At 44.1% G+C, this 21,055-nt stretch overlaps 1 protein-coding gene across 1 annotated transcript; it reads left to right on the plus strand.

Moving 5' to 3' along the window:
- The first annotated feature begins 1,767 nt into the window (after positions 1-1,767).
- si:dkeyp-113d7.10 (zinc finger protein 394) lies at positions 1,768-17,138 on the plus strand. Its single transcript, XM_062532444.1, has 4 exons — positions 1,768-2,928; positions 6,918-7,274; positions 9,821-10,156; positions 10,660-17,138. The coding sequence occupies exons 1-4, from the start codon at positions 2,577-2,579 to the stop codon at positions 11,184-11,186; spliced, it is 1,572 nt and encodes a 523-aa protein (XP_062388428.1). The 5' UTR covers positions 1,768-2,576; the 3' UTR covers positions 11,187-17,138.
- Positions 17,139-21,055: the final 3,917 nt, after the last annotated feature.

A 21,055-nucleotide genomic window follows, 5' to 3' on the forward strand; every position in this document is an offset into this window, starting at 1 on the left:
AGCCTATAAAATTAAAAGGCGTGTTTCACTGTGTGTTTGGGTAATTGTAGCTAGCAGTCTGAGTCTGATACAAGTGCCCTGGAGCTAACCACACTGATGCTGAAAAACCGCAGCATTTCTCCTTACCCGTGTGCAGTTTTATGAGACTCATTGTTCTGTTTCAAGAATTTCAATCCATTTCCTCACAAAACCTGCAACAAAGTATCTAGATGTAACCCACAGAATGGACAGGAACTTCCATCACAGTACTTTCAGAATGATACGAGATACGAGTTTGACATTTGCTTTTCTCTTGTAAAAATATATATTTAAATAACAACATTCAAAAATATTTGTAAACAGAATTTCAACATTGTTGTACAGTACCGTGGCCTGGCATGTAAGCCCCTGGCCTGGACTAGGGGATCTGGCCTTGATGAAGGCTAAATCTGTGGAGTCCACCCTGCTAGTGTCTGGGTGAGCAACTGGCAGGAATGCTATAAAATGGGCAAAACCACAGGTAATCTGATCCAGTGAATAGCATTTCACAGCAACGCTTTTTTCTTATTGACTTTTCCACTGAGATGCAATATTCAGTCTAAAGTTAGGATTAGAAATGTTGTAGGTCGCAGACCAATAACTGATTCACTGGCCATTTCTTCAATTGTGCTATCATAACATCGACGTATAATTATGAGAAGTAAAATTGCAACCCCTTTTAATGTAAACATGTATATGGCCACGTTGTAAGGAGGAGCCGAGGAGCGTAGGCAAGTAGCCTATGACTCCTGAAAACAATTAAACTTTGAAGATTAATAATAAATAGATTATATGATTGTGCTCTTGAAAAACAGCTTATGCTCACTATAGAAATATGCGACACGTTCTTGTTCGTAAACATGTTCAAATGTGTGTGTGAGGCGGCTGCGGTTTTCAAACCATGCTCTTGTGCCAGTCGCGCTTCTGCTTACCACCATTACTATCGCTTGAGCGAGAGCTGCCAGATTTTAGGTCAGTTTCGCTCTCCTCACTTAATCCCTCAAAGCAAATGTCTAAGACCGCCTCTTTCAGCGCAAATTAATTGAGGAAACAAAAGCTTGTCACTTCGTATCATGTGGCAGTGATTCGAGCACGCGTGTCGTGGCAACAACTGATGTAACTGTAACAGAGCAAGGGGCGCACTCATCCCCATTATGTAACAGAAATGCATTAGGATAGAGCCAGAGTGCATTCCATGCAAAACAGCATGAACTGCAGCGCGGACATCTTTTAGGGAACATAGTCTCAGATAATCTCGCAGCGAGCTCATAATCATAGTGCCACAGAACAAAGACAGTTGGGTGCCATGATCTGCCATGATCTCAACCCCGCCTTCCGGTTTGTTAGTGTTGAGAACGCTGTGTTTACCGTACATGAATATCAAGAGCGCACAAAATATTGGTGGTTTGGAAGGGGGAGTGTCCCTTCAGCCGTGATCAAGCCTTGTGAGAGCAAGCGTATTTCTTTTTGGAAATGGTTTAAGTTAATATTGCAAACAATCCTATGTTTATACTATATGCGTGATCCAATACTAGAAGCCGATGCTGCGAAGAGTCGGGACAATGTACAGCCTGGCAGTCTTCAGTCGGTAACGCGTTGCAGTCTAATTTTACCAGCCCTAGCCTCCATGAGCTGCACACACCGCTCACCTACATTACTTAACATTACTTTAGTTACTCAACTATTACATAACATGCGCCTGCTGTTGATCGGAAAATAGTTACGTCGAATTACACAATCCATGTGATGATAGCAGCAGCAGGAGCACAGACTTGTTTCACTGTGATTTAAACGGGTTATTTTATTCATTGCGATTTGAGAAAGAGATCAGGCATAATTTGGCCACTGGTTACGCGCTGGGACCCGAGGAGAGAGTAGGAGCATGACACGTTTATTTTTTTGGTTTCTCCAAAATGCAAAGGTTTTCTGAAATGTCTTGAACAGTCTGTGTGATATCTCATTACGATTCCACTCAGATTAGGCTGTGTTCTATCGATTTTAAAATGGACAGTGACAGTGACATGGAGAACAAAAAGGATTAATTAAATTATTGATGGAATAGTTGGTTTAGGCTACATTAGGCGTATCGAACTTGACGCACAAACAAGCAATAATAGAAATAGTTAGACTATTATGTATTATTATTATGTAATAATAGTTAATGATTATGCATTGTACAACATGTTTCACGCCATGACACTTCATTTTGATATAGAAATACCTGGTCGAACGCATTGGTTCTCGCTCTCAAATGTTAGTCCCAGATCTGAATAAAAAAATATTCATGGTTAGGGAAACTTCTCTGTTAGAGCAAAATGGCGTACAACTAGTGGCCCATGCTGCAGAAACCTTGAAATTGGTTAGAGATGGCAGGAATAGCGTTGCGTCTTCACAAGGGAGAGTACGGTAGCATCCAAGGGGTGTACACATGATGCGTTGAAAGAGGAGGTAGTTCTTCATTTCAATCAGTTGTGTGTTGAGTTCTGTCTATTTTTCATTTCTTTTTCGGGGAGAGGGGGGAAGAATGAAAGTGGTCTTCCAACAAAGCGGACGACATCATGAACGGCGCACTATATATCTCGTTTTTTCAAGGCCAGCTCGAATCAGCGCTTGAGCAGGTAGTGCAACTCGCTGTTCAGGAAATAACCAAGACTGTTGGTGCCACCTTGAATTCTATGTTGCTGGAAACAACTGCCAGGGACCAAGAAAACCAACGACTGAGGTTGAAGCTTCAGACTTCAGAGTTTGAATATAACAGAGGACATGGCAAAACTGCCACTTGCAAAGGCGGGAGAGAAACGAGTGTGGCCAGCGAAGAGACAAAGCCGGAGCAACACACCCCCAACCAGAATCGAGAGCGCAGCATACAGGGGGACACTCTCAGGATTGAGCAGAAAGGGCGAGCTGTGGGTAAGGTTATTTGCACACACTTTGGTCGACAGCCTTCCTTTCGTGTTCAGCTCAAAAGCTGCGTGCTAGCACGACATCCAGATGTGTCAGCGACCATGGACACACAGTAAACATTATGTGTAGGCTATGTCTTTGGCCAAGAGCTTCCTTTAAAAACAAGCTCATCATTCTTTTTCTTTCGCGTAGCCTAGACTAAGCCCCAAAAACAGGACAGAACACCACAGCAGACGGAAGGAGGGGGAAGTTAACATAAGTATGCTTAGATGATTGCTCCCTTGTTGTTCTATCATTAGTGCTTGTTAAACGCCATATTAAACACGGTCGAGGAATGAATGACGCATGGATTTTCTGTGCCGCGCAGATACTTCGTTTTATGAGTTCATGGTAAATAACGGAGCTAAGTGTTTATTACACATGGTAACACACCCCCTTTTCACTGTTCACTATCTGCTTACTGTGCATTTTGTTGTCTTCCGTTATATCCCAAAACAAAAAACTATATCAGTGTAAACTACAACATTAGGAACACAAGTGGGCCTTGTAGTAGCTTTGGATATGCCTCTTATCAAAACAATAAAGCCTTGCGCACAGTGCCGTAGGGTGTAATGGTTTCAGGATGGAAATAGCTATCTCTTGTATTGTCTGTGAGATGGCTTTCCCCGTGGTCAGTGTTATGGTGTGTCGAATAGAGATGTGACCAGGGGTCATTCTGCAGTATGCAAGCAGTGTTTCAGCTAGAAGGCTGTTTATTATTGTGGCGGAAGCGTGCTCTGAACAGGAAAAAAATCTGAGTCAGCCTCACTTTGGTCTATATTAAACATTCTTTTGTAGTCTCTCTCCCTCTCTCTTTCTCTATCCCTCTCTCTCTATCCCCCTCTCCCCCCCCCCTCCCCTCACACACACTCACAGAGGGTTATGCTCACTCCGAGGCATCATGCATGCACACAGGCAGACACACACACACACACACACACTGCAGTGCAGATTATGGGGCATGTTGTGACTGTTATCAGTGGTGGGTCGGGGCAGTGACGCTATTGTTGTCGAGTGTCTCCTACGCGCTGCCTCTCGCACTGTGGTAACAGTAGCCAAGGAAAGGGTGACTTTCCCCCCAATAATCAGCCAATGAGACTCGCGCCACCAAGCCACACCTACCCCATCCATGCGGACATTATCTGCCGAAAAGGGTGGGGTGGGGTGGGGTGGGGAAGGGATGCGGAAGGGGAGGGGTGGGTGGGCACCTTCTGGGTCCATAAACGTCATTGTCCCTACTGTCCGACAGAGAGACAAAGCACCACACACAAAAGTTCCTCCGTGCGGGAGCGTGGACGAGCGAAGTCTTGAAGGGTGTTGAGGTTTAATTGAAGCCTTAGATGGTTCCCACACTCATTGTGGAGATAAGTGGCATCCATTTTGGGCTCCACTCGGCGTTTTTGGGAGTGGCTGTTTTTGATCATGGCCGTCCATCCTGAGTAATACAAACAACCTTATTCTTTTCTGCCCCATTTTAAATCTGGACGACAACATTAAAAACAACTCAGGAAATAGCAGTGCATGGCCCAGCTCAGCCTTGCCAGTTCCCAGAGGTTCTTGATTATCAGACACCCCCATGACAAACCCTCAGCCGCCCCATAATTACAGCCTCGCTCCTTTGGGCCCCAGAACCAGGAAGGAGTTAAGTACCCTCAAACAATAATCTCATGTGTTGTTTTTCACATTATTGCACCCGTCTCGAAATAATCTTCACTCGATGCCAACGTTGTTTTTGGTGCAGTTTGAATAGTTTGAATAGGGCATGGCAGTTGAGATGGAGAGAGAGAGAGATAGAGAGAAAGAAAGAAAGAAACACACACACACACACACACATACAGTAGGTATACACATCCCATGCAAAGACTTGTTCAGGGTGGCAGTGATCTGTCAATAATCCGATCGGGCAAGTATGCAGATAGTCTAAGCCACCTTGGCACGATTGCATCAGAGTGGCGGTTTCAAAGAGCTGGAAGAGGAAGGCTCTGTCTGGCAGGCCCCGGAGCCGATCTGTGCCCGTCTGCCCCCACTGTCACGAACGCTGCAAACTCAGAGGGAAGTAGCTGAATCTCTTGCTATGAAAGGCATCTAAGCAACAATCAGATGGGGGAAAAAAGTTGTTCCTTAACAAAGAAAGTGGCGAAGGGAAAACAAATGAATTGAAATTGGTCTGTGCATTTCTCCATGCAACACTACCATCAGTGTGCTGTTTTTGCTATGAGCTCAGCTGGCACATAGTAAAAAAAAAAGGTGTTGCATCTAACAGGTTTTAAAATGTCCATTCCAGTTGTTTCCCCTTTAAAACCTCACCAGCGAGCTGTGTCCAGGCGGGGGGAGGGAGACAGGGAGAACGTGATCGAGCGCTGAAATGAGGTCCGTGATAATGTCCTATAATTTTGCCCAGGGTTTCATTTAACATTCCAGAGGGGACTAGAGGACAGGATCCTCCTCCGAGTCTCTCGCGAGTGACGGCTTTGGGACGAGCTCCCATGCACAGATGTTTCCCATGATTCGTTCTCCTCACTGAATGTCCCGTGCAACTCACTCCGCTCGCTGTGAGATGCCAACACGAGCACTGCAGTGTGGCAACCTGAGCAGTATTTGTGTGTGAGATCTCTGGAGGCCGAAGACCCACGGGTCCTGCAGATGGTGATCTCAGGAGGATTTGTGAACGGCCGGTTTAATGTAGTTTAATGCTGATGCACTCCTAGCCAGCCGATGGTGTTCTAACTGTGCGGGTTGTTGAGAGGAACTGCTACTTGTTTGCAGCCAAGTCTTGAGCTGGAAACTCTAGAATGTGAGTTTGTGTGTAGGGAGGGCAATGTTGACTTCAAACGATATCACACTGTGTCATGGTGTTTTTTTTAACAGGAATCATGATTGAAGGATATGAAAATGCGAACGCTAATATCATACCATGCCAAGTATTATTTCCTGGATGACGCAACGTGCAACCAGATAGTATATCCTGCACAATGTTACATCATAGACAGAACAAACAAGATAGTGTAGCACTAGATTGTATGGCACAAGGCCGCATATCATGCACAATGCCATATGGAACAAATGCACCATGGAAGACTAGGCTGTACATCTTAAACAATATACTGTAATATGGCCCTATACTGTTAATCTGGTCACATCAGTTTTCTGGCCCCTTACAGTTGAGAATTTGCTAAGAATGCTCTCATAATTGTACCACATGTGAGAATGTGTTCACTACTTGTATTTCCACATGGCGTCGGGACTGATGGCTCTAAACATTTCTAAAACATGTCAAGTGTTCAGAGCTGTATCTTAGCGATAAGTAGGCTAACACAATTTTTCATCACCACTGCTCTAAGATTCCATATGAGGTCACATCCATTTGTTGACATGCTTCGCTTGCGCCCCTTGCGTACTACACACATTCACAGGGAGGATGACTAGGCGTTGGGTGCCTCCCCAGGCTGTGCAGATGAATAGTTTAGTATGAGGTGGAAGCATGGACAAGTTGCACAAAAGGCTCTTGGTGATCTTGTTTGTTTCCTGGGGAGCCATGTTTGTTTGAACCTGTGACCATTGTAAATGCAATTAGTCTTTACACGTCCTTCTTCATGGTAACATGCTGATTCACTAGGTGCAGCACCCAACCGCGTCCGTGTAGATGCTAATTACATTGAGAATAGTGGCAGGCTCACACGTACCCGGCTCTACAGGAAGTAAACAAGCTCACCGAGAGACTTTCGCGCAGCTAGTCAATTGAGGTGTGTTTGAACTGTTGAAGTTCTGCAGGTGATCTGAGTTCCCTGTTAGCTGAAGCAGGAAAAGGGGGAAATGTGTTCTGTGTAGCTACTGTAGCAAGTGGAATAAGATTAGCCCCGTATTCTTCCAATATGAAGAGCGTTGTATAAATGTTTACTGTGGGAATCTTGAAGGTTTTAAATGTTATGGATCTCTTGTTGTTCGCCATCCTGCAGGCCAGCTGAAAGTCGTGATGGAGCAGGTGCTGGAGTTTGCCGTGACGGAGCTGACCAAGATCGTGGAGGACAGCTTCGACGACCTGCTCCTGGAACTGACCAAGGTGGACCACGAGAACGAGGCCTTGAACGGGCGGCTGCGGGCGAGCAAGAAGCGCTCCGAGAGCAGCAGCAGCGGCAAGAGCGACGGCATGCCCGACGTGCTGCACGGGGTCGCCACCATGAAGAAGGAGGCGGACAACGACTCGGACTCGCCCGGCAGCTCGGAGGGCACGCGGCCGGAACCACCCAGGGGCCGAGAACGGGCCGCCAAGGTCACCCGGGCAAAGCAGCAGGCGTCCAACGACAGCACAAATGGTGGGTAGCATGCTCCTGTCACCTTGCTGCTCCGCTTCATGTGTTGAATGGATACATTGGTGAACAGGAAGCGCCCCTCACTTCCTGATGCGTGACCAGATTAGGAATTTAGACTTCTAGATATGTGTGTGTAGGCTATAGTATACCTGTGTGTGTACAAACTAGCCACGCACACACGCACACACACACATGCACGCACACACACATGCACACACACTGGACAAGAGATGAGTGGCCGAGAGATGAGGTGTGTGTTTAGGAAATGACCAGGGTGGTGAGCGTGGACACACACATACACACACACACACACACCTGGGTCATTGTGGGAACGGGGCCTGTGTGTACGGTTTGGGATGCCGATGCGACAGCTGCGCATGTCAGCCCCCTCATGTGCATGCCTGCTGGCTCTGACTCTGGTGTAGTTTGGTTCTGTGCTATTTACACAATACCGGTTACGCTGCCTGTACTTGAACATACATGTGAGCACCAACCGTAGCCTCCACTGTTTGGTTACTTGAGCGCACTACAGGCATGAACATGTGATAGTGGATATGACAGCACTAACCTTTGGCCCACACTGATAGTAGGAGGGCTGCATGGAGAGACTACCTACTGTACCTGGTATCCTGATGGCTGCTCTTACTTCAGCACCAACAGGACATGATGATTGAGATTGCTTACCTGATTTGAATGGCCGTTTTCTATCAGAAGGCTTAATAATATACTTATTTGCCTACTGTGTTGTTGTAAGAAGCTGCGGCCCGTGGCCTGTGTCACAAGTCTGATGGCAGCATTTCCATATGAGAGAGGCGGAGATGGACTGATATGTAGGTTATATGGGTGGCATATGTCCATATACCACTGTACATTGCTGAGAAAGAAATCATGCAATCTGATGTAATGTAATGATATTTAAGGATATGTTAGTCTTTATTCACTACAGTAATTCACATGTTATGCCCATACTTGCAAACAAATATGACGGACAAGGGGTCCCAGAATTACTAGCAAAGTAAATACATTTCTTCTCTAAACTTTTATACGAGCTACAAAGTTTTTTATCAACTCCACATAAATGTTATAATTTATTGTTACTGTGATATACTGTATATGTGCATTTGAGAGAAATAACTACAATGTCATGCAACTTCAATCCATCCAATTTCAATCTATCTATCCAAATTTAATTTATAATAATCTTGAAAATGGTCTTAAAGTCTTCAATTGAACTTGCTGCAACCTGCAGTAACCATGTGTGCAGTATTAGTTGCGTTGCGGCCTGTAGGCTGAATTGGCCCATATTCCTGATCAGGTGTGTCAAGAGAGTGTGAGTGAATAACAGCCCTTTGTTGCCGTGAGATGTTTATGTAATGTACAGTGTGCCGACACTCACCGTTTAAAGTTAACGATTAACTATAGTCTCACCATATAGGTGACCTAGTTAACGTTCCGCAAAAAAAAAAAAAAGTCTTGTGTCCTGCACGTCGTCATGCGAAAAGTCTCGTCGTTGTTGTCATTTGTTCGGTTACTGCGGCTCCAAAGCCACCTGCCTCATTCGTTTTTTTCCCCTCCTACGAAGCGCCTGCTCCAGAAAAAGAACACGAACCAACTGGCTTTGGCACTCCTTTGCCTTTGTGGTGTCATATCTCATGGACATGTTACCTAAAGCCAGTGTGACTCAAGGAGTCTGGCATACAGACAGTGTATACTATACCGTCTGGCCTATGTTCTTTATGTTGTGTGTGTGTGTGTGTGTGTGGGGGTTTTTCATGCTAAAGGTCATGTTTTCAGAAAAATGTACTCAGCATATATTTCTGTGGAGGAGTAGGCTGGGGAGTAGAAAAGGGAACTGACGACGGCGGAATAACTGAACATCTCTTGTTTAAACCTGTCTGAGAGCCATGTTGACGGCTGAACCAGTGCCCTGTTTCAGTTGGAACTTAGGACACAATAAAGCACTCACTGCATGTAGCCAAAAAAGACCCCAAAAAATGGGCGTAATCATCCTTCTGACGTGTGTCTTTCAATAGCCAAGGTGATTTAGTAGCCAAATATGGCCAAAGGTTTAGCCTGGCTAGCGCCTACCACCTCTCAAATGAGACGTGGTCTGGCAACCAAACATTAATTTTCTTTTATTTGAAAAAATGCCCAGATCCGTTCATTGGGCGCCAAGGATGTCTATCAAATGCGTCTGTACATAGCTCATCATCGTCTTGCTTTTCCCCGTGTTCTGTGATTGGTCCCCTATCTCAGACAAAAATTAGGGCGGTAGTTTCCAGACTGCCTTAGCAGCTTGAATGAAATTGCGTGCAAGGCAGCATGGGAACACCCAGGCCAGCCAAAGTTGGTATGCCGGCATGTTTGTGAAGTTTGTTCTCATGTGGTTTGTACTCTTGTACATGAAATGATGAAGTGATGAGTGACGTGACGTCTCTGTGTTGTGATTAGTGTGGCACGCGTGCGGGCCGTGCGGCTACGCGATGTGACGTCTCTGTGTTGTGATTAGTAACGTGACGTCTCTGTGTTGTGTTGTGTTGTGTCTGCAGCGGAGGCGGACAAGCAGAAGGTTCTGGCGGTGGCGCAGGACTGGGTGCCCATCCTGGACAAGGTGTTCGGCCAGAAGTGGTGCAGCGACGCCTGGCACATCAAGGAGGCGGTGAAGGCCGAGGGCAGCGCCGAGCTCCAGCTCGATCTCGGCCCGGTCCAGGGCCAGATGTCCCACATGGACGCCCTGATCCGCGAGGCCCTGGAGCCCAGCTGCCCGGTGGGCCAGAGGCTCGCGGGCACGGGCCAGTCCGAGTGGCTGCAGCCGGAGGACCTGGAGGTTCTGTCCCCGCACTCGGAACCGCAGGGTGTCGGAGTCGCAGTGGTCAGTCCCACAGGTGAGTAGGACCAAGGACGTCCGAGTCCCCACGAGCTGATGTTTATGCTTTCCCTTGGGCTGTTTTGGAACAGCGCTTTTTTGGCAGGGTAGTGTGCTGTTAGGCAAAACGTCTGGCCACATGACTTGACTGTGAATGTGGGACTGCCTGTGACTGACACAACATGTTTGACTGGATGGGTCACTGGCACTGCATCTACCTGTGTAGCCACAGCATTAGATATGTGCCACTGATTATTGTCCCCACGGCAACATGTTGACTCAGCAGTTTTGTTTCCCCCCCTCTTTTGCCTTTCTTTCTGTCTTTCTTTCTTTACCCATATCTCCTCCTTTCTTTCTGTCTGTCTTTCTTTCTTTCCCCTCTCTTTTTCCTCCTCTTTCTTTCTTTCTTTCGTTCTTTCTCTTTCGCTCTTTCTTTCTTTCATTCTTTCTCTCTCATTCTCCCCCCTCCTTTCCTTCTTTCTTCCTCTCCTTCCTCCCCCTCTCTCTCTCTCTCTCCTCCAGATGGCGTTCCTGATCTGTCGTCCCCCTCCATGCTGCACAGACTGCTGACACTCCCCTCTCAGCTGCTAGAGGGCGACGAGGAGTCGATGGAGGGACTGCCTGTCCTCTCGGAGGCTCCAGCCGACGACTCCACCGAGCCCCGGCCAGCAGAGAGCCCTCCTGGGCAGACGACGCCGCCGGTGCTGACTGTGAAAGAGGACGTGGTGGTGGAAGAGGTGGAGGAGATGGAGGAGGAGGAGGAGGAGGAAGAGGAGGAGGAGGAAGACAAAAGCTCGGACGCGGACCACTGTTTCTCTCCGCGGGGAGGCTCGCGGAGCTCGAGCAGGAAGCCGCACGCGTGCAAGCGCTGCGGGAAGCGCTTCAGCCGGGCGCACCTCCTCAAGGCGCACCAGCAGGTGCACGAGGCGGCCTGCGGCCTCCGCTGCTCCGAGTGCGGCAAGCGCTTCACGCAGCCCTCCCGCCTGCAGGCCCATCTGCGCACGCACCGCGAGCACCACGCCAGGGGACGACGAGACCCTCAGGAATGAGGGCGGAGAAGAGAAGCGAAAATAACAAAACAAAACAAAAAAACAGAAAAATAATACATATAGGTGAACTTTACAGTGTTTTTTTTTTTTTTTTATATCTATATGTCTGACTGTGAGTCATTGTGTGAGTCTCCACACACGGAAAAGGAGAAGAGAGATGAAGGGAGGGAGAGCAAGATTAGCAAGATTTCAATCCAGCACTCCCATGACTAGGAATTGAGCCTTGCGCCTTTTTGAGGCGTGAGTTCAGAAGAAAATAGCGTTTTTTTTCCCTTTTCTGTTTAGGTACTCTGGAGTTTGAGCCAGAGCGGTGTAAAGGAGTGTGATACTACCTGCTGTTTCTTTTTCATATATTTTTTTTTTAGTTTTTGTGTGTTTTGTTTTTTTTCGATCTCAGAAATTGGAGCCAGCTGAAATATCATCACTGTCACTGACTTCTCGGTGCTGATGTCACAGGTTGGCAGATTGGAATGGCTGGGTTACAGTGGACGCCGTGTGAAATTCATGTACATATGAGCATGGGGATAATGTTGCCTAACGTAATGTTACGACAGGCAATGAAGTGATTTTTCTTTTTAAGGAAAGGAAGAAATGTAACTGAGCGCTTACCCCTGAACCCCTCCTACACACACACACCTCACCCTCCCACTCACACACACCCCACCCTCAAAGAAATGAGGCACTGAGGATGTACCTGCATAGTGTAATAAATCAATAGTTGGTTTGCCTTTTGAAATAAGGAAATCCCTGTAGGCAGAACAGGTTTTCTTTGGTAAATGTTAAAGAAAGCCACACTGGTTCATGATGTATTGAGAACCCCAGTGGCTTTTGATGATGGGTAAAGTAGCACAGAACGAAAATGAATGTGAATCACTTCTGCCATCTTCAGCACTAGAGCTGTGACTTACATTTGAAAAGGCCTCAGTGCCAGTGTAGGGAAGGTTAGCTACCGTTAGCAATGGACAGAGGCAAGGCCGAATTGATTTTTGATGCCCACCTCTGAATGTGATTTTTTTTTTTAGATTGAATGAACCAGGGATTTCTAATTATTGACGTACACTTCACAATCCACTTTCTACAGCCGCCAATGACACAAAACTTTTTTTTTTTTGTCTTGTATTGAGCCAAAAATACCTCATAAGGAACAGAATTTCAGATATTAACTTGGATAAAAGGGAAAACCTTTTTTCTTTCTTTGTTATTATTTTTTTTAATATAATGTGCTTGGCTACACAGCACAACTGCATACTGGCCATGGATTGGCATGTGGCCTGCCGTAGCTCTGTGACTTGAACTTTCAAGGACACCACATCTACCACAGGAACAGCACAACATTCATGGTCACTTGTGTACATTTGTGTACATTTGTGTACATTTGACAGAATCCCCATACAAGAGACGCTAGGAGAGAAGAGGGGTAAACAAAAAAATTGAACATGACTACAAGAAGCTTGAGGAAATGCTACTGTATCTTCAGCAGTTATGATGACGACGTGTTGCTGTTGTAGACAGTCTTGTTGGTGTAGTGTCAATAATTCTGTCCTTCTTCTTTACTTTTGGGTGCTTAGATATTTTCTTTTTTGTTATGTTTTGTTTAGTTTTTTTTTTTTTTGGTATTTTATATTTGTTCATCTTCTATTGGGGTGGGGTTAGGGTGCTTACTTTTAAATCCTGACACTTTCAGGACTTCTGTCTGCCTTTCCACTGGCCTTTCCCAGAGGCATGCACTCATTTTTTTTTTTTTTTTTAAACGAAAAAAGACAAAACAAAATGTCTGCTCTGGGCAGCCTCCTTGGGTTGCGTAGCGTCTTCCTATTCTCTCTCAATATGCTTGGCGTCTCTATGGATGTGTGTAGCGTCTTGGCTACAGAGCTTGAGGACCATAAGCACCATTGTCCGCATTGAAGGTCATGGCTCAACTCGATTGCACAAGGAAGCTGAAAATGTGTCTGTTCTGTACATGATGGCAATCTGATTCAACGACGCAAGGCGAGGGATTCAAATAATGCCCAGTCTACTCAGAGACCACTGGAACATAGAGGCTTGTTTTCGTTTAGTTTTTCAAAACACACACTTCTCCTGTATTGACATAGCAAGGGATTCAAACAACGTATTCATGATGGGTGTTGATTCCCATACACTTGTACAAAACAGGTTTTTAAACTTGTCTTGGAATCATACTTGATAGCATGTGAACCGTGTTCTTAAACGATTGTAAGTGTGTGATTTGGGAAAAAAAAGGGACTGATCCCTTGTCAGAGAAGGTCTTTTCTTCAACTCAGTCTCCTGTGCTCTGGGCCCACCTCCAGGGTACCTTCCATAGATCTGTTAAGAGCTGCACAGGGTTGCATTCTAAGCCACTGTCACGAGTGCCCTCTTCTTCTTACTTTCTTTATCTACAGAGCTTTTTGTTGGCAAGCGTAGGAGACACAGGAAGGATGAAGTCAATTCCTCTCAATACCTCATTTTCAGGGAAAATAAGACGTCAACAGAGACGTGCAATAAGAAGAAGAGCAGATTTTGTTGGTCTTGGTTACAAAAAAAACAACCTCTATCTCAGTTTACAAGGGCACTCCTTATAGTGGATGGGATCAAACCCTCATTTTCTATCTATACGTTAGTGTATGATGTACATTAACCTGAATATGATTATCTTTTCTATAGGTCGATTATGTGTCGATAGCGATAGAAATTGTTATCGGCCTTCTTTTGTGTCAGCTCTGGCATTAATATACAATAACAGACAGGGCTCAAAGGCTTTTCACTCAGTCGAAATGGTCACCTTCAACCTTAACCTTGCAACTAGCCGAGTTGTACATCGCTAGTGCCAGGAACAAGCCGGCATACTAAGCTATTCTCTCGTCCTTTCAGCTGGATTTTCAAACCTTGGATCAGCGTAGCAGGGCTGCTGCTGACCAGCTTGCGTTTCCTATGCTGTGTGCTGCGTCCTTCACGTCTCTCCACGAGGCGTTGTTGCTGATCTACTTCTCTTTGAGCTAATCTTGTGGAGCCAGAGACATGTTAGCGTGCTAACATGTTAGCGTGCACGTTTCTGGACAGGTTTTCGGGTCTAAGAGTGGGCTGCAGTGAATAGCAGGTCTTAGTGTTTGTGGGAAAGTTCTAAACCAATTCAGAACCTCAAAGTCGTGTTGTCGAAGGCATGTGGTGCTTCATGGAAGCTGTGAGTGTCCTTTAAAGATTCACCTAACTGGTCTTTAAGCTCCTTGTGGTTCTTTGACAGTCCAGTTTGTGTGTACGCTTAAAAAATGGTTTGGATTGAGCCACATCAGCCAAGCAACAGGAGCATGGAAGGGAAGGGTATAATTTGATTGGCTGTTGTACTCAAAAATCAACAACCTTTCATCAGACTGTATCTTTAAAAGTTAAGTCAGTGTTTTTAGTCAGATTGTCACCTCTCTCAATACCAGCATCATCACAGTGAGTTATGTCCAGATGTGCACTCTGATGGCTCCACAAGATTACCATAAACACATCAGTATAAATATATGGACCAGTTTTACAATTCCTGTGATAACTATATTGTATCACCACATCAGTCCACTGTATATAACATTTTCCTTCTTTTGATTATGTTTAGAAGGTATGTGTGGCACCATAATGGCACTAGACACAAATGCAGAACACCCTGTCATGTTTCTGATATTATCCACACTGAATCTATGCTTTATGGAGACATTCTCTGACCATTGACTCATTCTAGAAAAGATCCTTGGATCACTTAATACCAACAGAGAGATCTATATGGGGTTGTGGTTCTCCATAACCTCTTCTGATTTATATATAGAACTCTTTCTTGGCAGAAAGATGCCTGAAAATGTATGTTTTCAAAGTGTTCGTAAGTGGTTCCCCTTAGAGGAGTACTATAACTAGCCTATCTAAAGTTCCTCTGTGGAAGCCTCCATAGACCCTGTTTTCTCTATAAAGAACATTTCAACCCTTTAAACTTCAACCTGATCTTACCCTTGGTTGGCCAACCATAATGGCAACAAAACAACAAAAAACAAACTCCATTTCTTGGTAAAAAAAAGAAAAAGAAAAAAATAGTTGGTAGAACGTGAGAGTTCTTTTGAACCTGCTTATGAAGCCTTTTGTGTAGGTCATTTCGAACTCTTAGCTTTGCGCAAGTTTTCACATGAAACTTGGTGATTCTAAGCAAACAAATCTTCACCTTGTCTCCATTGAAGAACCAGTTGAGGTTCTAGTTAGAACCCCCTGATGAGAAGTTCTGTAAAGAACCATTGAGCCATATCAGCCTTTAAAGTTCTAGGTAGATCCTAAACATTCTTCTGTGGGCATAAGCGGCCACACCTTTCACTTGCAACGCTGTTCCTCTCTGTGTGGCTGATGTTAGACACGTCGCTGGGTGTCGTTGCTTGTTGATGAATGTTCATATCCAGTGGTGAAGGGTTTTTCTCTGTATTCCATGGTGCCTTTAGTGGCAATTAGAGGGAAGCTCTTGCCTGTTGTTCATATCATTTGTTGCCTCAGTGTTATGTATAGAAATATGTATGCCTCAGACATCGGTGATTTTTAATGCCTTTTTTGTAGATGAAATGCATTCATGGCTGTGAATTTTGGCAAAATAGCAACAATGCTTTTTATTTACTCTATACTATAGATGCTTCGTCTAATGCTGTAGCATGCAACTCCGCTCATATAACTTACTCTACAGTTTTTCTGAACTTAGCTAGGGAGCAATAGTGTTTTGTACATTACTTGTGTGTGCGTGGGTGTGTGTGCGCGTGTGTGTGTGTGTGTGTTTGTGTGTGTTTTACGCATTTCGTTTTCTTTCTTAAGCCATTCAGCTTTTTGCGTTTTCTAACTGCCCGCTTTTCAACAAATGCCAAGTATTAATGCTATTCACTTAGTTACTTTTTTTTGTTTTACAGTCGACCACTTGCACTTTCCTACTTCTCAGTTTCTCTCACAAACCGCAGTACCTCATGAGTCGTGTGAGCAAGATTTCTTAATGTGGAATTGGATAGTTGAACAGCCATTACCTCAACAGGTGTTGATTCCCATCAGCACGTTTACATTGGATGCAGCATTTGTTTGTGTCCTTACCACAACAGATGCTACTTTTCAGTTGCAATGACATGCAGACTTGATTATACCAGGTTTGTTGTTTATTAGAAGGTTAATATTATGCTTGCTAATATTATGGGAAGACATGCATTGGTCTGATATCATTAGGATGGATTGATTTGGCCAAAGACAAACACACTGATAGTAAACGTAGTGTCTCAATTATCCGATTCCAGAGATATGACTTTTATTAATTTTGGCTATTTGCTGAAAATGGGCTGAAGATGTTACCGTAAAAATGATTCTTTTTCTTTGGAATAATTAAACCCTTAAACCAAATTTGCACATTGGACAAAAAATCAGGGAATGATTAAACAATGAGGGATTTTAACAGTAGCCTAGTCATTTTGTAGGTTTAGTTGAAATTGTTTTGGATTTGTATATTTTGTTTTTACTTTGTCAGTTGTTTTCAGATTTCCTCTGCAAAGTTCTTGAGAACGTCAGTCTGACTGAGCCTGATTTAAATTGTCAATTTATTTCATGTTTCATGAGCAAGATGTGACCAGTTTTTGCTGAATTCACAATTGAAATATTTTTAGATTTGAAATCCCCTAAAGGTGAATTGACTATGCACAGATTTGATTAGACACTTTGCTAGATTTTGCCAAATCATTGATCATGAATGAATGTTTTATTCCCAAATACAAGAGCTTCTTCCAAGCTTATTTTTTCCCATTTGAAGTATGGGAGGACTCTAAATGCTCCCTCAGTCGTGTTCGAAGTAACATTGCCAGAACAGTGTAATTATGTAGGCCTTATGTCTTCATTTTATACATGTTAGATGATGGAAATGGGTACTTACTGTAATAAAATTAAACAACAATAAACCAAAATATGTTAACATAACCTTATTGTATGAATACATTGCTTTATTTCAGGGCAGTCTTGCCCTGTCTGAACATTTCAATCAGAATGATGACCATTGCTGTGGATGATTCATATTTTATTTTAATTATTATTATTGTTATTTTTGTGAATTTAATTCACAAAACAACAACAACCAGTTAGAGGGGTGTGAGGGATATTGCTCCTGTATTTTTTTTTTTTTTTTCTAAATCACTACAGTGTTTAGAAGGGACTCAAGCTTTAACATAACAAAAGCTGAATTCTGCACACTGACACACTGATGGATACGGAATTAAGCCAATTTAAATATGGTGCTCTGTTCAGAGCTGCTTTCACTTGAGTTCATATGTAATGCTGCTTGGCAACAGAGCTGCGTATATCACAGCCATTGGTTAATGTTTCGACTATATGGATATTGCATTATTGGAATAGTTCCAAATTTACTGTCATTATGTTGAGTGTATCAGCTCTGCTGCCCACATTTCACTGTGCAGAGTACGACGCAGTAGGCTACTATTGTCCACTCTACTGGTATTTAGTTTACTACTCTGCAATAACTTTAGTAGTCCTTTTAAAGTTACTAAAGGTATTGCCCACTGTTGTAATTGCATAACACTTTGGGCTAATTAGGGTAGTTATGTAAATATAGAGAGTCTTTCGTTTTCGTGGAGACACTTAATATAGGCAACTAGGTAATAGCATGGTTATGATAGGGATTTTACAGATCTGACCTGCATGCGGTTCACAAATGTGATCTCTAGAATACAAGTGTTCTATTTCTCACATAGATACCTTGTAAAACATGAACTGAAATGACATTTAGCTGCTCAACTTTCCTGTGCTGAGGTATCACTAATTATTTATAATTTTAAAGAAGACATAGAAGAATTTAATAAATAGATGGGGGGTAAAAAGTGTGGCAAGACCATGTGATGCATTTAGAGTGTTTTATATTCAGGGTGGACAAAAGAGGACAAAAGTGTGTAGAGCAAAATGTCTGCATTTCAAATGTTTGTCCCCGTGAGAGTTTAACAGGTGTGTACACTAAAAATCCCCATAATATTTTCTCATAGGACAAATTGCAAGATACCAGATCTTTTTACATAGACAAAGATGGTAACTTTTTTGTAGGCAAACTTCAGAAGTCTTTGGTTAAGAATAGACCCATAATCATAAGAAAAGGCAATTGCAACACACTACAAACTATATATACTGTATTCAGTGTGGGTAACAGTAAACTCTCACCGCCAAACATCACCTGTATTTTTTTTTATCCACCTGGGCAGCCCTCTCCACTTGTGGAGCATAACAGTATCAATTCCTTATTGAGCTGTACCCACCACCATAGATATAATAAAGCTTTATTATATCTATGGTACCCACACTAACATCAGAGGATGGCAGCTGATGAGCTGATGGAGGGCCTCTGTGATAAAGCTTTATTATATCCATGGTACCCACACTAACATCAGAGGATGGCAGCTGATGAGCTGATGGAGGGCCTCTGTGACGTGGGCGCTGGTGGGGATAGCAGGTGGTGTGGGCGTGGTCAGCATGTGGTGTGGGCGGAGCCAGTATGTGATGTAGGCGGGGCCAGCCTCTCCAGTCCAACTTCCAGCTCTCCCTGATGGCACGTCAGCTCTGGTGAGTCAGACTGACACTCTGGGCAACCTGTGAAGCTGATGACTGTCTCTGGCAAAATCAGAACGGCTAGTTGTACACTGAACATAACACCAGCAGCCCTTTTAAATTCTATCATGTCTTATGAAAGGCATACTGTTAGCTCACCAGTAAATCCATTGATGCAACGTTGACTATACACACCAGTGGAGAGAGCCATCATGCAGACTTATTCTCAAATCACAAATAGAAGTTGGGAATTGGCCTGGGGACTTTTTGTTCACTAATTCCAGCGGGTAACAAGCGGTGAAATTGTACTGAATTGTTATCATGAGCAAATCTAGTCTGTCATTATAGCCATTTTGGTTGCTTCTGCAGGACCCTGTGAAACACTGCCCTCATATTGTCTGAGCATGGCAAGAAGACTTTAAATCTCTAGTAAGCAGAAGTGAGGTGAGTGATGACTGCCAATTATTCCTGCCTTTGTTCAGAAAACATCATTAGTATAATTATAATATACTGCTCTGGGGGGAAAAATAAGAGACCACTGCATGTTTCTGGTTACTGAGTGACATTCAAGTGAGTTGATGGTCATATTCAAGTTTGCAGCGGTCTCTTTGTATATGACCATCAACATATTCAAATGTCACTCAGAAACTGTAGGCTGACAGAAAAAATTGCAATGGTCTCTCATTTTTTTTCCATAGCCGTTAAGAATGACTCACACAGTTATCTCGTGCTTCCCTGTTAAGACCTTTACAGTTACACTTACCGGACAGAGGCACACACACGGGTTGTCCCCTGCCTTTTTTATTCTGTATCGCTACGGAACATCTTTTGGTTTTACACAGGGCACAGATGTGTGGTAGGTTTAGGCGTTTCTTTGCAAGTGGCCTGACGGGAACAGTCAGCAAGCATATAAGCAGAAGGTGTGTGACTGTCAGATGCACTGATGACAATCAGTGCTACAGCTTTCAAAAGGCATCATTTAGTCAGAGCAGCTATAGGATTCATGCATCAGCCCAATGACTGATTTTGCTATACGATATTGCTGCAATCTTGGCAGAAAGAAACTGGAGTCCGAATCTCACTTTTCTAAGGAGATGTGAGATGCTATTCAACTCGGAACCTACAGTGGTTGACTGTAACAGATTTGCAATGTACTGGTCTCAACTGCAGCCTTTACGTGCCTGGGCTGCCCCCTGCTGCCCCCCCCCCCCCACACACACACACACACTTCAGTTGTAACTTTGTGAAAGGTAGTGAATAGCTCTGCTCCAAAAATGGTTATGGATCTGCCCGAGGTTTCTTCCTATAGCCTATGTATCTCTAATTCTAGTAGTCCCTCGCCCCTGTTACTCATAGGCCCTCTCTGAGTGTTTAACACTCTGTGAAGCGCCATGAGATATGTGTAAGGTTTTTGCGCTCTATAAGTGAAATCAAATTAAATTAAAAATCAATAGCCACACACAGCACCCTCACCTCAGTGCTCCAGAAGAACTGTGCTGATTGGCTGGGATTTTGTGTGTCGCTTGGTCTGAGCCACAATTTGTCTATTTCCCAATTACAGAGCCAGTGCTGTAGTCTGACTATCGCCATACTAAGCTCAATCTTTTAAGATTGAACATCAGTCTGGGGAGTCTCCGCTTTATTTCTACAGCACAAGAGGCGTGATCAGTGGTTCAAATAACCCAGTACGCTTTTGGATAGTCCTTCAACCAATCAGACCAACGATCCAGGTGCGCCTTTTGGATAAGATAGTTTGCGATTTGACCCAGAATATGTGGCCAGGAAGCAGGAGAGATGGATGTGCAGGTTTCCAGCCTGAGCTGCAGGGCGAAATCCAAATCTCTGGCAGATCAGGCAGGGTTCGCCCAGCCTACCAGTGCTGTGCAGTAACACTCTTTATTCTCTGAGGGAACTGAACAGTCCTCCGCTCAGGACTATAGGAGCAAGGTGCTGATTTTGATCAGAAGTATATAGGATTGTGATTATTAGAAATATAGCCTACATGTACCGTGATCCAAAACTAACATCAATAAATCAGTAATTAGCTGCCAAGCTGGCAGCCACAAGGAATGCACCTTCAGTTATTGGTGGCTCTCAAAAGCATTGCAAATATTATCAAATCATACCGGACAATGTACAGTATGCAGAGGATGCAGCTCATAGGCTATACATCAAAGATCATAAAGCGCTGCACTCCGCTCTAAGCTTTGCTATACATACTACTGTATCTAGTAGTGAGGCAATCAGGTCTCTGACAGCCACCTTCAACTCATCTGTCATGGCAACAG

This window comes from Sardina pilchardus, chromosome 3, assembly GCF_963854185.1.
Source record: "Sardina pilchardus chromosome 3, fSarPil1.1, whole genome shotgun sequence".
NCBI classification, from domain to species: domain Eukaryota; kingdom Metazoa; phylum Chordata; class Actinopteri; order Clupeiformes; family Clupeidae; genus Sardina; species Sardina pilchardus.

Excerpts from the sequence above, each read along its gene's own strand:
- si:dkeyp-113d7.10 (XM_062532444.1), top strand. The coding sequence starts at position 2,577 with ATGAACGGCGCACTATATATCTCGTTTTTTCAAGGCCAGCTCGAATCA. Across the intron at positions 2,929-6,917 it reads GCAGAAAGGGCGAGCTGTGG|GCCAGCTGAAAGTCGTGATG; the intron begins GTAAGGTTATTT and ends GCCATCCTGCAG. Across the intron at positions 7,275-9,820 it reads GTCCAACGACAGCACAAATG|CGGAGGCGGACAAGCAGAAG; the intron begins GTGGGTAGCATG and ends TTGTGTCTGCAG.